Source organism: Maylandia zebra, linkage group LG7, assembly GCF_041146795.1.
Source record: "Maylandia zebra isolate NMK-2024a linkage group LG7, Mzebra_GT3a, whole genome shotgun sequence".
In the NCBI taxonomy this organism is placed as follows: Eukaryota; Metazoa; Chordata; class Actinopteri; order Cichliformes; family Cichlidae; genus Maylandia; species Maylandia zebra.
Window position 1 is genome coordinate 67,451,217 of NC_135173.1, and position 15,937 is coordinate 67,467,153.

Consider the following 15,937-nt stretch of genomic DNA (forward strand, 5'->3'; position numbering starts at 1 on the left):
GATGCAACCCAGGGGTTTTCCACATCTGTCTGCTGTTTACCTCAGCTGTCAATTCTGGGTGAGAAGTATCCACCTTTATTTACTCTGGAGGAGTCAGGAGTCACTTTTGACTGCTGACAGTGTTACTGAGGTAAACCTTTCTGTTGGTAAGCTGCTGTTAGCCTCTGTTAGCTGCTGTGTTTTTGCTGCTGTTAGCCTCCGTTAGCTGCTATGTTAGCCTGTTTTTCTGCTGCTGTTAGCTATTGTGTTTTTGCTGCTGTTAGCCCCTGTTAGCTGCTGTGTTTTTGCTGCTGTTAGCTATTGTGTCTTTGCTGCTGTTAGCCTCTGTTAGCTGCTGTGTTTTTGCTGCTGTTAGCTATTGTGTCTTTGCTGCTGTTAGCCTCTGTTAGCTGCTGTGTTTTTGCTGCTGTTAGCTATTGTGTCTTTGCTGCTGTTAGCCTCTGTTAGCTGCTGTGTTTTTGCTGCTGTTAGCCTCTGTTAGCTGCTGTGTTTTTGCTGCTGTTAGCTATTGTGTCTTTGCTGCTGTTAGCCTCCGTTAGCTGCTACGTTTTCCTGCTGTTAGCCTCCGTTAGCGGCTGTTAGCCTGTTTTTTTGCTGCTGTTAGCTATTGTGTTTTTGCTGCTGTCAGCAAAAGTTTCTATAAAGTGGATATAACTGACACTTAGTGAATAAACTTTCATATCATGTGAGAATGTAATCATACTGTTTATCTGAGGGAAAGTGGGTTTTTCTTAGGACCCTCAAGCTAACAATCTGATACGTTAGCTTGTATTCAGGTGTTAGAAGGGGGAGGGGTGTCCTTCCTGGCCACTGTACTCAAATATGGTGAGGGGATATGACGGCTTCCACAAACCCACTCCTATGTATTTTTAACAGATTAATTATAAGTTTATCTGAATGTATCAGCTTCTTGGAAGACGTAATTACTCTGATCTATGTACAATATAAAAATAACCCCCAAAAATAGTTACTACACATTTAAATCACTTTCATGGCCTGGAAAACACCAGGAAACATAATGAACATAAACAGAAGAAATGCCAACAGAGGGAACAGAGCTGAAGATTTTAAGTGCTAAATAACAGTTTTTATTTCACTCTCTTAAATTCCTTCTCCTTCAAACTGAATTGGACCTCGAAGGATCTGTAAAAACATTCACAGCATCAGGAGAAGCTTTTACATCCCACTGTACAAAAAAAAACAAATACACATCATGTAGGAGCAGTTTTAGACATCATGCTGATCTTTTATGGGACATCCGCTAACGTCTCGGGCTGCAGCTCACCTCAAACAGACAATTAATGGGCGTGGCTACACCCTGAGTCAGCAGACTCATCCTCTCCTTGAACAGCGCCTTGTCGCTGAGCTCACCAGAGCCCTGAGGAAGGAGGCAAAAACAGGAGAAAACACATGGATGATCTCCAGCACAGTGAAGCAGCTGCTGAGATACGACAGCAGTGTGTTTGTGTCTCACAGAGTTCTGCAGCTTCCCCAGGTTGATGTACTCCACCGCCGCCTCGAAGGTGCTCAGACAGTAGCTGAGCTCATCTTTACTCGAGTGGCTGAAGCAGAAGTTCCTGATGTAGCTCAGGTTGGCCATCCTGAAGATAAGACAAATTAGATCACCCAGCTACATCTTATTAACCCAAATGATGTTTCATAACTATAGATCATCCTCAGCAGCCTCCAGTTAGGCTGCCTTTCACTGGAAGATTAATTGTGCTTATTTATAGATTGTGGGCGATCGTGGCTCAAGAGTTGGGAGTTCGCCTTGTAATCGGAAGGTTGCCGGTTCGAGCCCCGGCTTGGACAGTCTTGGTCGTTGTGTCCTTGGGCAAGACACTTCACCCGTTGCCTACTGGTGGTGGTCAGAGGGCCCGGTGGCGCCAGTGTCCGGCAGCCTCGCCTCTGTCAGTGCGCCCCAGGGTGGCTGTGGCTACATTGTAGCTTGCCATCACCAGTGTGTGAATGTGTGTGTGAATGGGTGGATGACTGGTTGTGTAAAGCGCTTTGGGGTCCTTAGGGACTAGAAAAGCGCTATATAAATACAGGCCATTTACCATTTACCATAGAGGAAAAATCACGCGCTGTGGACAGTTTACTGTCAACAAACATTATGAATTCAATAAAGTAATCAAATATTGCAATAAAAAATGATGCATTTGATCATAAAACATTAACATTGATTGTTAAAGTCACTATTGGAGGCCACCGGTCCGTGTCCTCAGCTGCACAGTGCAGTAAACGCAAAAACTTCACCTCCTGCCTCATAGGGGGCGCTGCAGAGTTCAGACTGAGCAGGTTCTGCTGCAGAACAAACACAGGAACCGCTCGAGATGTTTTTAATATTAAAATGTCTCCAGGTTGTGAAGTTTGCGGCACATTAGAAAATATAAATTCCAATTATAGCAACTTTCTGTACCGTGGCATCGTGGACACGCCCGTTATCGAAAGCTCAAAAGGATCTGATTTTACCTCCAAGAGGAAAGTGTGACCCACAAAACCTAAAAATATAAATGAAACGGACACAGACGCTGCCAAAATGAGATGTTAAGTTTAAAAAACTTAATTTTTGGTCCGACTGTTCCAAATTTCACAAATGTGGGTGAAGCCAGTGTTATAGTTTATCCACGCCCACATGTGAGACCTGCAGAATCGAGCAGGGCTGCGATACCATCCCTTTGACCCAAAACTGTAAAACTGTGAGTCGTCTTTATGTTTTCACTGCCTCATTTTTTCCTCATTTCTCTGCATTTTATTCACGACAGAAGGTCAAAGGTCGCAGCCAGTTCCCCTTTCGCTCACCAGTTGGGGATTTCCGTCTTCACCAGCAGATAGAGGACGACAGACAGCAGGTCGTCGGCGCTCACGGCTTCTATGCTCACTGTGGAGGGAGACACACAGTCAGTGAGTGGAAACTGAAGAGTCATTCTTCCCGTTCATCTCTCCCTCAGCTCAGCACTAATGAGTAAACTGGCTTCTCGTCAGCTCGGCGCTGCAGGCTGACAGCGGGGTTGTTGCCGTGATCCAATAAGCTTGGATTACCAAAGCAAACTGCACAAATGGAAGCTCACAGAGTCGGTACTGTCCTTTTCTTTAGGGAAACACAAGAGTCGCACAGCCGCTCTCTGATGAGTCCCGCATTTCCCTGCATTACACGTTTAATAAGGTGGTTTCTCTTATGTCACCGCGAGAAAATAAAGGAATGGTCTCATTTGTCAGACTCCTGGATCTAATGTGATTTTCTCAGAGTGATCCAATTTCCCAGAGGAACCCACCCGAGGGATTAATAAAGTTCTATCTTATCTTAATTGAAAACTATTAGATATTTACAGTTTTTTTTTGTCCTGTTTGGGACTTTTTCTACAAACGTGTCCAAATGACATAAACTGAAGTTTAATTTAACGTTAAATTCGATTAGATCTGCACCGCATTTAAATCAGCTGGCTAACACTGGGTCGCCCCTGGTGTCACCGAAACAGGCCTCCCAAGCTCTCAGACTTTGTGTTTTTGCAGCACAGCCCAAGGATGGAAACTACGACATGATCGCAAATATTACGTTAATATTATCAATAATATGGATTAATGGCAACACGGTGGTTAGCACCGTTGCCGCACAGCAAGAAGGTCCTGAGTTCAATTCCACCATCAGGCCGGGGTCTTTCTGTGTGGAGTTTGCATGTTCTCCCCGTGTTTGCGTGGGTTCCCTCCGGGTACTCCGGCTTCCTCCCACCGTCCAAAGACATGCAGCTTGTGGGGATAGGTTAATTGGATAATCCAAATTGTCACTAGGTGTGAATGTGAGTGTGAATGGTTGTCTGTCCCTGTGTGTTGGCCCTGCAACAGACTGGCGACCTGTCCAGGGTGCACCCCGCCTCTCACCCTATGACAGCTGGGATAGGCTCCAGCGCTGCGACCCTGAAAAGGATAAGTGGAAGCGAATGAATAAATGGATGGATTAATGCCAATGGACTTGCAACCTCTGTGTCTGTGACAAATTACTTTCTACTGCAAGCCTCATCCACACCTGTGCACGACCCAACATCCATGAATCCACCTGAGGAAACTCGGGGTTCAGCGTCTTGCTCGAGGGTGCTTTGGCATGCAGTATGTGGTGCACCACAGACCAGCTGCAGACTGACTAGAACTGGTTCCAATGTGTTGCAAATCTGAGGCTGCAAGGGACCCGCTCACGGCGAGCTGTGACATACTTCCATTAAAGCGAGCGCTGAAGCTCCACACACACATTTAAACTGCTTCTCCTACAAAGGAGGTCGATGAGCTCACACACTCGTTTTAGCTCCGCACACACAAACCAACAGAGTAAGTACCGGTGCGTCTCGGGGTCTGGGTGGCGGTCAGCGCGACTCTACGCAGGCAGAGCAGTTTGAGGAGGGGGGACGTCTGCTGGTTGAGCTGGCTCAGCTCTCTTTTAGCCCGAGACAAGTTTATGCTGCAGAGACAGAAGAACGGGGGACAGACGATCGGTCAGAGACATCGAACGGACACATTCACAAAGCTTCAGTGGCTCGGGCTAAAGGAAGGAGGCACACAGCTAAACAACAGATTCAATTTACAAAACAGAGACAGAACCAATCACACGGTGCAATGAAACATGACGCAAGTCTTCATGATCGCTCTATTTCACCAGTAACCCTTGGATGGTCTCCACTGTTGGGACCCTGAGCTGTCCCTCGGGTCAGACTGACCAGGACGTATTTAAAAACAAGTCTGAAATAAAATTTGACTTCATAAACCATGAACACGTATCGTGTTTGTCTATGCGAGCTGCTGGAACGCTGCCACGATCAGGTCACCTTAACTGGGTCCGTGTAAACGTTGAAGGCATTTTGCACATTTAAACATCGTCTGTAACGTGTTCAGAACAGCAAGCGCTGGTTAAACCTGTCAGCAGAACCAGATTTGACGCTGCAGAGGTCTGGGTCTCAAAGTCCGCTCCGGTGTGGAACTGACCTGAACTCGGGTTTGACTCCCAGCTCTTTCTGCTGCAGCTCCTGCAGACTCCTGGTGGTTTTGTTGAAGGCAGCGTCCTGTCGACCGGCAGCACAAGAGACGGGAGAGGAACTTTTGAAACTGTCAAAGCCTCTTTTTGGGGTCATCACAGTAATAAAGAGCAAGAAGGAGAAATATTAAGGCTTCCATCACTGAAACAACGATCCCTCTGCAAAGACAAGTGATCCCTGCAAGCTGCGTGTTTGACGTTATATCTGCAGCAGCGCGCAGCAAAAACACCACAGGGATGTGTGTGTATGCAGGAGGCACGTGAGCAGATCACTCAGGATCTGGTGGTGGAAGAAAGCGGACGAACAGACGGTTTATTCGCTCCCTCGTTACGTCTAATGAGGAAATCTGAGCTCAGACCTACCTGGCTGGCCTCAAGCGTTCCCACAAAGTTAAAGATTAATTCATGGATACCATGATGAACGTACATCTGGGAAAAGAAGAGGAAAACCAATATTTTAATACGTGTCAGGAACAGCTCATCAAAGTTTCTCACCTCGCACCAAAATAGCTGCATGTTTGGATTATTAAGCTGCTTCTGTCACATGTAGCTTTGCCCACATTGAGCTCCGTCTTATTTTTTGTAAATATCTTATTGAGTTATTCGGCTTATTAATCGATTCCTTTACAGTTTCACTGGCATGAAGCAGGAAGTTACGTGTGACAGCTGTGGGAGCTTCTGCATGTGTTTGATGAAATCTGACTTTCTTGCAAACTTAAACTTGCGTCTACGTGTCAACCTTTCTCCTTCACTGAACCCAGAGACGTTACCTCCACAGCCTGTTTGAGGAGCGTCATCTGAAGCTCCTGCTTTGCCAGAAGTTTCTGCAGAAAACACAAAGCATGCAGGGGAAGAGGAAGGCGTTAGAGGATGTGATCAGGCCCAAAACTGCTGAGTCGCAGACGCCGCGGCCACATATCATCGAATCATCCAGTCCAGAGGAACTCGCAGCATCCTGCGTGTGTGCGTCGGGTCAGAGGTCACGCTGATTAAAGGAAGCTGATTTGAAGCATTAGTTACGGCGGTCACATGACACTGTTTGGGGTTCGATCCTTTCCGAACCGGAGGAAACGATTCCTCCCCACATGACAGCAGCAAAACGCTCACGTGTGCAAAGCCAACAGATGAACGTAACGTGGCCGCATTAACACAACATTTTACAACGAGGTTGATCTAACGAAGCATTAACGACCAACGATGATGTTTCACCAGAATGCTTCCTCTGGTTTATGTGCTGTTTCGTTTCATTTCCCACAAAGAGGGAAGCGACTGCACCGAGGTCACAGATGCCTGAATCAACGAAAGCAGGACTTTTCTGAACTACAGCTGCCGACTCAGTACAGCCCCCGCTTACATGCAACGCTCACATGAGCTTCTTCTGCAGTAAAAAGCATGTTGGACTGTCATGATTGTTCACAGCACACTGCTGAGCATCTGTGTTTCCTGCCTTAACACAGGACGTTGTGAGGGAATCACCAAGTTTGCACACAGCAGAAACAATGAGTGACAGAAATCTGCATTTTCTCCCAATTTTTATGTTATTTTAGAGATTTGAATAAGAATCCTTTTAATACAGGTGATTTTGCTAAAACCTCTGTAGTTGGTGCCACAGATTCAACATCCTGACCGACTGGACTGCTCGTCCTTTGTATGGTGCAAATCTCTTATCCAGCTCAGGCTCACAGCGGACTGGATCGCTGTTAAACTAAAACAGCAGCCTCTCAGTGAGTAATCAGCACTTTCCATCAGCTGCTCTTCCCTCCGGCAGAATCGGCTCTCAAACACAAGCTCACAGTTTTATTAAAAAGAAACGAAGCGGAGACACGGAGAGCTTTAACAGTCACATGCTCAAAAAGCACGGCCGTGTTACTCGACCACGTTTCTCACGCCTTTGATGTCATCGTGCAGCTGAGGGACAAATGAAACAAAGTCAGATAATCACACGAATAACCGTGAACGCACCGAGCCACCATGCAAACCAGAGAAGCACGCGAATAATAAAGACATAGAAGAGTGAATATTGGCCCCAGGTGAAGAAGCCAGAAATAAATATTCTCCAAATCAAGGAGAGAAAGGCGGATTTTCATTCAGCCAGTTTTAACGTGACAAATAAAGATTGTTTCTACTCACCAGGTGAGAGTCTCTCAGCAGACACTGAAGACACTTAGTGTAAAGACCGTTCACAGAGTCCTGACAGGAAACAGAACAGCTGTTAGCTCAGCAGGAAAGAAAAAAGTCGAACGCAAAAATCCCCTAAAGACTCGAAAACATTCAAACACATTAACGCTAAAAAGATGCACGCTCTCCTGGAGGTGTTGTTTGCATTGTTGTCATGTATTAAATCAAAGTGAAGCTAGCTGGAGGAGCCTTAAACCTGCACTCTTTTTGATGGCCACTGGGGGGCGATAGCTGCAGCTGTACAATGACAAGTTCTGTAGACATGTGACATCAACTTGTCTGCCAATAACAGGCCTCGAGACGAGTCTGCAACCATCTGCAACCACAGGGAGGATTTCCAACCAGCTGTGAGTGACGCTGGAGACCGATGGTAGCTGCTGGGAAACCATCGCTCAAATCAGTCGGTGGCCCTGGTAACCACCAGACACTGACACGGATTACCCAACCAGCTGGAAAAACCTTGTGATTGCATCAGTATTTCTGCCTTATCTGAGTCATGGGAGCGCAAACCTGTCTGTGGTAAAAGAATGACGAAACCTGTGAGGCGTGCTATTTTAGGTCAGACACGCGCAGAGCTCCGTTTCCTTCAGACCCCCGTTTGTCACTCTAGTCCGTTTATCACCAGGGTTGTGTTTTGTGTCTGTCATCCCTACTATGTGGTGCCGGAGTCCCTTCCTCTCCTGCTCCCTGAAGGCCTGACAGAAGCTCTGGATGTGCTTGTCCATCTTCTGGGCGTGGCGGCCCAGGAACTCCCTGACGTCCTCCAGGCTCCTCAGGCTGTAAGAAGACGGCGTGCTGACCTCGGACAGGCTCGGGTCCACCTCCATGGGCCTGGAGACGCACAGGATGCTGTAGCTTTGCTCCCGGTCGTTGTAGAAGGTCTCCTCGAACAGGATGGGGATCGACACTGGAGCCGGGAACCCGGATCCCAGCAGGACCTGCCTGTCCTGGATCCGGACCTCCTGTAACACACACAGAGGTAAAAAGCTGTTAAACAGCCTCTTTTTGTATTTTTAGGACTGTAAAAGTAGGACAGCGGTGCGTTTAAACTCAGCCTCTGGCAACAACGAGCAGCACAGACTGGCTTGTGTTGAAGACAGACCTTCCCGTCCGCAGTCTTATAACCGTCCTCCACGGGCTGCAGCACATAGCTGTCGAAGTGAGAGTCCGAGTAGCTGCTGAGGGTCAAACTTCCACAGCACGGCACCAGAACCTGCAGGTTCAAGGCGACACGCAGGGTATTCCATTTATTAAGCACTCAGCACAGATTTAGAGTGACCTTTCCACACCAACGACAATCAGATAAGGTCTGATCTGTGTTAGGAAGCAGAAAATAGGATCAAATGGTACAAAGAGTGGAATCTTCACTGTATTAACTGCGGTTAGATGATGAACAGCACTGAGATGGCTCCTGGCCTCTAACTCACTCACGCTTTTAAAGTAGTAGATGTTTATCGTGAAGTATACGGCACTTCGGTGTGTGGTGGGAGTATTAAAATACAGAGCCGAGGCTCCACAGTGTTTCTCTGCACATTCGAGTATCCGATGGTCTGAAAATAGCGCAGAAACACTGACATTAAACAGGCGTAATTTGTTTTTAAGATGTTCACATGAAGTCAATAAATGCACATGACCTGATCGGCAGCATTTGATTAAGGATCTGAAGACGCAGTCACGAGCCAGAGCAGCTGCTGAAGCCCTGACGTAGGCACAGCATGTGCACGCTGTGCCATGTAGAACTGATTTTTCCGCCTCTGCTGCGAACCGCAGCTTTAATGCACTTACACGCATTTTTTTCCCCACTGATGTTTTGACGGCGTGCAGATGACCCGACTGGCCGGCGTTCAGACATCTGATTCTCATCTGCTGCTCCAGGCGTCCGATCGTCATCTTTAACAAGCTCAAACGAGGTTTAGAGCGCCGCTTTGCAGCTTGTCAGCTCATCTGATATCTCTGCGCTTCACTGACAGCCAAATGAAATGTATCAACCCCGCTTTAACAGTCCGACCAAAACAATGCTCCTCTAACTCACTGAGAGTGAAGGGATGGCAGCAGAGCACGTTGAAACCACCAGAAACCCCACGCTGACCCACCGTGAGGCAGGAAGTGGTGTAAAGGTGTCGCTGTGTTTGAAACCCCGGCTGAGCGCGCTTCTTTTACCTCAAACATTGTAACAGAGATAACGTCCCCGACTCTGATCTTTAACCTGCTTTAAGGGGCTGGTGTGATTCTCAGCTGTTTGTAGGCGCAGCCTTCAACCACTGAGGAGGAAGCGAGAAGCTGTTCTGTGATAGAAACTGGCAGAGCTCTGCAGCCGGCTCACACCTGGACTTATTCAGGTTCTGCTGCAGTTATTTTGAGCTCTGTGCCGTTTCCTCATTTTCACCTCCCCCCTGTTGTTTATTAGTGCAAACCTTCCTGAGCAGAGACAGACGCTCAGACCCCCAGCCACCTGCAGACGAAGCAACACGAGGGTCTCCAGCTGCACACTGATGTGTTCCTAACACAGACGAGCAGCGCCGTCTCTCTGGCGTGTGCTGGATCTGCCTCGCGGTCTTCTCATGCCTGACATCACTTCCTCCGTGAGGCAGCCGGGTCAGATGGACCTGAGCTCCTCACCCTGTCACCGAAGCTCAATTCTTCTGCTTGTTCATTCACAATTCCTACTATCAGGGCTGTGCGATATGACCACAATCTCATATCCCGATATAAGACATCTGTCGTCCCGGTAACGATATAAATCAAAAATGTAACATTTTCTGTTAATTCTGTGAATCTCGGGCAGCTCGACCTGCGTGAAATGTTTCCAGCTGGGCGTCGTGTAGCTGGAGTTTTAACCGATGCATGAAACGATACATTTTTAGACATAAGTTGTAACGGCGCCGTTTCTTTGTGAGTATTTATTACACGGCGGGGAGAAGCCTGCTCTAACGTCTGAGTCTAAGCTTTATTTTTTAGCACCTGGCGTCTTTTTTACTTCTCATCTGTAAACACTCTGCTCTTTCACGTGATTCAGTTTATTTTGAAAAGTCTCAACAGGATCCTGAGGTTTATTGTGAAAGGTTTATGTGGAACATAAACAAGCGGACACGCGATGGCGTTACCGTCGTTGTTGCTAACAACAACGCATAAAAACAGGCGCTTGTCCGTCCGTAGTGTGGTTTTATTAAATATAAGAGAAAGAGAGAACTTTAAGAAATGAATACAGCCACTGCAGTGATCAAAGCATGAACAAATATTGCTGTAACAGTTTATTTTGCGACACCACGAAACAAACGACAGACGTTTTTATATCGTCATCCGATATATATCGTTATATCGAACAGCCCTACCTACTGTTACATTTAATCACATCTGCTCAGTCTGAAGCATTTTCCACCCATTTTTAAAAAACATTGATCATCTAAGTGAATATAGACGCCGCAGACTCACAGCTATGTGACACCCAGACAGAGCGCTCTCTGATTAATCGCCGTCTGATATCGTGATCCGGTAGCTGATCCTCACATACATGCAGGTGGGCTTGTCTGGTGACATAAATGAGATGACGGGTCAAACTCACGATGCCGTGGAGCTCTGCCACTTGGCTGCAAAGGTCGGGTCTCTGCTTCTCCAAGGCCAGGTAGAAAGGATTCTTCAGGATGTTCTCATCATATACAGCCATAAGGAGCTGGAGGTCTGGATCCTGCAGACGGGACAGGAGGATGATGGCAGGAAAGACCTTAATTATCAACCAAGTACGTGTCAAGGACTTTTATAAGTATGTGACCAGTTAAACCCTTCGTGGGGAGAGGACTGTGGGGTGCAGCCCTGTCAGGACTCATCTTCTGGGGATTATAAATAATTGTAGAGAATAAATCTTCCACATCAGCCTCTCTGAGAGCAGCTGCTGGTTTCCTGTCGATAGCATGTGGCAATACTGCTCATTGATGTTTGAGAAAAGCCAAGCAACAACAACAACAACAACAACAACAACGACAAAAGATCTCATGATTCCTTAATGCCTCCAAATTTGAATCTTAGGACAAGACCTGAAAACAAGCTCATTAATGGTCTTTGAGGCCACCGGACAAGAAGTCCCTTTCAATCTCGTTTCCAGCCTAATGTGGGTGGGGGTGGGGCTTATGTTCCCATCTCGTTCTGTCAATCTGCAGTGTTCAGGCCCCCCAGAAGTCGCTCACGGTCACGTATGAAGCTGTGCTGCCTGGATCTGAAGAAACCAGGGCTGCTTCTCTCTCAGCTGATCCAATTCTTATTGAACTGGTTTATTTCCGTACGATTGATCTAATAATCCTCCATCCAGACAAAGCTTCACCGGCTCCAACCTGGCCAGGCTGGATGTGAGGCCTCGGAAAAATCTCCCCGAGTCTGTAGTTACTAATGCTGCAAATAAGAGCGTTAATGTCTAATTACAATTCACCGAGCCTAAAGAGGTGAGCAGTTAGGTGGTTTGAACTTTTGACTCCATCTACCTGCAGCTGTAAACCGCGAGTCCTCTGAAGGTGTTACAGGACTGTAGATGCCTTCAACAGAAGACACATTGTTTTGAACCTGGGTGTGACAGCGCTTTTATTTTGAAAAAACCCATGCTATCAAAGCTAACTTCTTTTAAGCTTCTGTAAAGCTGGAGCGGTCTTCCAGCTTCAAAGAGTTTAAAAGTTATCTGCTTCTGACCCAGTCTCTGAGGCCTCTTCCTTAGAGACTGGGCGAGAAGTTCAGTTATCCAGGAGGAGCTCGGAGCAGAGCCACTACTCCTCCACCTTGAAAGGAGTCCGCTGAGCTGGTTTGGGGACCTGGCTAGGATGAATCCCTCCCGAGTGAAGTATTTCAGGCATGTCCTACTGGGAGGAGGCCGCGGGGTAAACCCAGGACTCACTGGAGAGATAATGTCTCTTGGCTCTCCCGGGAACGCCTGACTACATTCACCCATTCACACACACAAGCCCTAGATGAGCGTGGAGGAGGTGGCTGGGGGGGCTGATCTTCTCTGCTCGGGCTGCTGCCCTGCAATAAGAGGCTCTAATTTCTGATCTTTAACCCTGCACACTTCCACTGATCACCAAACTGTTTTCAAAATTGTACTAAATGCAGAAGTATTGCATATCAGCATCACTCACACCGATGACCAAAAGACTGGTGTCAACTAAAATTGTTCCCATTCTTCAAAAGAACCAGTCAGAGGTGTACACTGGTCAAGCTTGTCTGATTAGAACTGCTGTTACAGCATCTGGATTTACTGAAAGAAGTGGAACATTTTCTAAACCTTTCAAAGGTAAAACACTGAATGCACCAACTGTAACAGAGCCGATTATTTTTTCGTTGTTTCGACTGATTGAAACGTAATCAGCAGCTAGTTCAATAAACAGGCATTTTAGTCCAGTTCTGAAGTAAAAGCCGTTCCCTGTTTGTAGCGTCTGCAGTGTGAGGATCTGAATGATGTGTTTGGGACTAAACTGATTATCTCAGTTCATGCATTCAATAATAAACAACTTTCCCCCACACATCAGTGAGCTGCAACCGGAGTTTTGTGGAAACAATGCACAAAAAAGCAGGTCATCTCCTTGCCTGCATTTAGCTGGTATATCAAATCAAATCAAATCAAATCACTTTTATTGTCACATCACATGTGCAGGCACACTGGTACAGCACATGCGAGTGAAATTCTTGTGTGCGAGCCCCACAAGCAACAGAGATGTGCAAACACAACAACACAAACGAGCAAAATACAAGAATGGCCAACCTGAAACTAATAAATATATGTACAATATATAATAGTGTATGCATTTCTGGATGTGTATACTAAATATTTTCCTACGTGTGTGTGTGTGTGTGTGTGTGTGTGTGTATACACATTTTTACAAATTAAATAGTAAAAAAAAAAAAAAATAATAAAAAAAAAAATAATAATAATAAAATATATAAAATATACAGAGTTGAATATGTGCAAAACAGTGGCGTTACTGTACAGTGTGGAGTGCATAATGTTAAAGTTCCAGTAGTGAAGCTGAGGTGTCTATGACGTGTTCAGCAGTCTGATGGCCTGATGGAAAAAGCTGTCTCTCAGTCTGCTGGTACGGGACCGGATGCTGCAGAACCTCCTTCCTGATGGAAGCAGTCTGAACAGTTTATGGCTGGGGTGACTGGAGTCCTTGATGATCCTCCCCGCTTTCCTCAGGCAGCGCTTCCTGTAGATGTCTTGGAGGGAGGGAAGCTCACCTCCAATTATCCGTTCAGAGCACCGCACTACTCGCTGGAGAGCTTTGCAGTTGTAGGCGGTGCTGTTGCCATACCAGGTGGTGATGCATCCAGTGAGGATGCTCTCAATGGCACAGTGATAGAAGGTCCTGAGGATGCGGGGGCTCATGCCGAATCTTTTCAGTCTCCTGAGAAAGAAGAGGCGCTGCTGCGCCTTCTTCACTGTTTTGTTTGTGTGTACTGACCACGTAAGATCCTCAGCCAGATGTACGCCAAGGAACCAGAAGCTGCTCACTCTCTCCACAGCAGCGCCGTTGATGGTGATGGGGGTGTGTACTTCTCTGCACCTCCGGAAGTCCACTATCAACTCCTTTGTCTTTGCGACGTTGAGGGTGAGATGGTTGTCTTGACACCAGTGGGTCAGGGCGCTGACCTCCTCCCTGTAAGCCGTCTCATCACCGTTGGTGATAAGACCCACCACTGTAGTGTCGTCCGCAAACTTCACAATGATGTTGGAGCTGTTAGTGGCTGTGCAGTCGTAGGTGTAGAGTGAGTACAGGAGAGGGCTCAGTACACACCCCTGTGGAGCACCAGTGTTCAGTGTGATGGGGGATGAGGTGATGCTGCCCAGTCTGACCACCTGGCGTCTGTCAGACAGGAAGCTAAGGATCCAGCTGCAGAGGGAGCTGCTCAGTCCTAGATCCTGCAGTTTCCTGTCCAGCTTCGAGGGAACGATGGTATTGAATGCTGAGCTGTAATCTACAAACAGCATCCTCACATACGTGTCTCTCTTCTCCAGGTGTGACAGGGCAGTGTGTAGTGTCAGGGCTATGGCATCATCAGTGGACCTGTTGTGGCGGTATGCAAACTGTAGAGGGTCCAGTGAGTCGGGTAGTGCAGAGCAGATGAAGTCCCTGACCAGCTTCTCGAAGCATTTGCTTACGATGGGGGTCAGGGCTACAGGTCGCCAGTCGTTCAATGAGGAGATGGTGGAGGATTTGGGTACAGGGACGACGGTGGCCATTTTGAAGCAGGCTGGGACTACAAACAGAGAGAGGGAAAGGTTGAAGATGTGCGTGAACACTCCAGCCAGCTGAGCCGCGCATGACCTGAGGACGCGGCCGGGAATCCCGTCCGGACCAGTAGCTTTGCGTGCGTTCACCTTCCTGAAGCACCTCCGCACATCCTCCTCAGACACAGTGTGCGGTGTCATCCGCGGTGCGCACACTGTCCGGTCTCATGGTGTTCGCTGTGTCGAATCTAGCGTAGAATACGTTTAGATCCTCACACAGAGAGGCCGTGGTCTGCGGTGTGCTGGTTTTCCCTCTAAAGTCTGTGATCGTGTTTAGTCCCTGCCACATACTCCGAGGGTTGTCAAACTGTTGCTCCACCCTGTCCCTGTACTCACGTTTGGCTGCTTTGATCGTCTTCCGGAGTTGGTAATGTGCGTGTTTGTAGTCCGATGTGTTCGCGGAGGCAAAGGCAGTGTTTCATTGTCGTTGTGTTGATAAGGAAAGTAAAAACCACCACGCTCCATTTTCTGTCTCACATTTCTGCAAGTGAAAAGTTAAAAATTCCCACAGGTTATAAAAGTGTGATTTCCTTCACTGAGGCGGCAGATGTGTAATCAGCCAGATGTGTTCGGCCTGAGGCGAAGCTCTTACACCTCACCCAGAGAACACAGATCACCAGAGAAAAGCAAAAGGGTCTCAGACTCATGCACAGCTCTCTGAGCTCTGCAGCAGCTCCGTTCTTCTCTTCTTCAGTCGTTCTGTTGCAGACCTGCCGCTGTGCTGGGATCTTTGTCCTGTTGATGACCCAGTTTGGTCCGAGCTTCAGCTGTGGGACACACGGCCTCACACTGACTCTACAGAGGAGCTCATGGTCCACTCAGATCATCGTCCCTCCTCCACCGTGCTGACGGCTGTATGAGGTGTTTGTTTCCTCCAGACGTGCTGCTGTGCGTGATGGACGAACATCTCCACTGTGGTCTTGTCTGTTCCAGGAGTGTGGAGCTACGCTGTGCTGCTGTTTGTATTTTAGAGAGAAGAGGCTTCCTCCTGCAGACCTTCCAAACAGCCATACTTGCTCACTCTGTTTGTATTTGCACTGCCGTAAACTTTAACATTAAAAATGATAACGATACAGTCAGAGATGAAGTCTTAAGACGTAACCGAGTCTTTAGCAGTGATTGTAAAGAAGACACACATTTCCTCAGGCAGGTTGTTCCACAATCCAGAAGCCCTAACAGCTCGAACCCTTCTCGCTAACATCAGAAGTCGCACACCAGTTGGAACAAGAACAGCAGGTCGAGTACCTTTACAGGGGCCGTGCAGGGCTTCAAAATATAACAATAAGACTGTAAAAATCAATCCAAACAGCAGAACCGTTAGAAGGGCTGTAATGTGCTCACTTTTCTTGGTTCTTTTAAGAAGTTTGGCTGCTGAGTCCGAGGGTTTTTCTATTAAAACACCATTTACCTTTTAAAAAGTCAGCACAGCTAATAAAACAAAGGCGTGGGATCCACGTAATCTGTTCTTC

At 47.3% G+C, this 15,937-nt stretch overlaps 1 protein-coding gene across 1 annotated transcript in view; it reads right to left on the bottom strand.

Annotated features, from left to right (window-relative positions):
- The window catches only part of ankrd27 (ankyrin repeat domain 27 (VPS9 domain)), a 29,777-nt gene that overhangs the window by 11,910 nt on the left and 1,930 nt on the right, over window positions 1-15,937 (bottom strand). The window contains exons 2-12 of the mRNA XM_012925134.3: window positions 10,764-10,886; window positions 8,304-8,414; window positions 7,855-8,163; window positions 7,154-7,213; window positions 5,794-5,847; window positions 5,387-5,452; window positions 4,975-5,051; window positions 4,332-4,453; window positions 2,806-2,884; window positions 1,475-1,601; window positions 1,286-1,378 (exon numbers count right to left, since the gene is read on the bottom strand). Coding sequence (XP_012780588.1) covers window positions 1,286-1,378; window positions 1,475-1,601; window positions 2,806-2,884; window positions 4,332-4,453; window positions 4,975-5,051; window positions 5,387-5,452; window positions 5,794-5,847; window positions 7,154-7,213; window positions 7,855-8,163; window positions 8,304-8,414; window positions 10,764-10,865 — 1,200 coding nt within the window. The 5' untranslated portion in view covers window positions 10,866-10,886. The remainder of the gene's footprint in view (window positions 1-1,285; window positions 1,379-1,474; window positions 1,602-2,805; window positions 2,885-4,331; window positions 4,454-4,974; window positions 5,052-5,386; window positions 5,453-5,793; window positions 5,848-7,153; window positions 7,214-7,854; window positions 8,164-8,303; window positions 8,415-10,763; window positions 10,887-15,937) is intronic.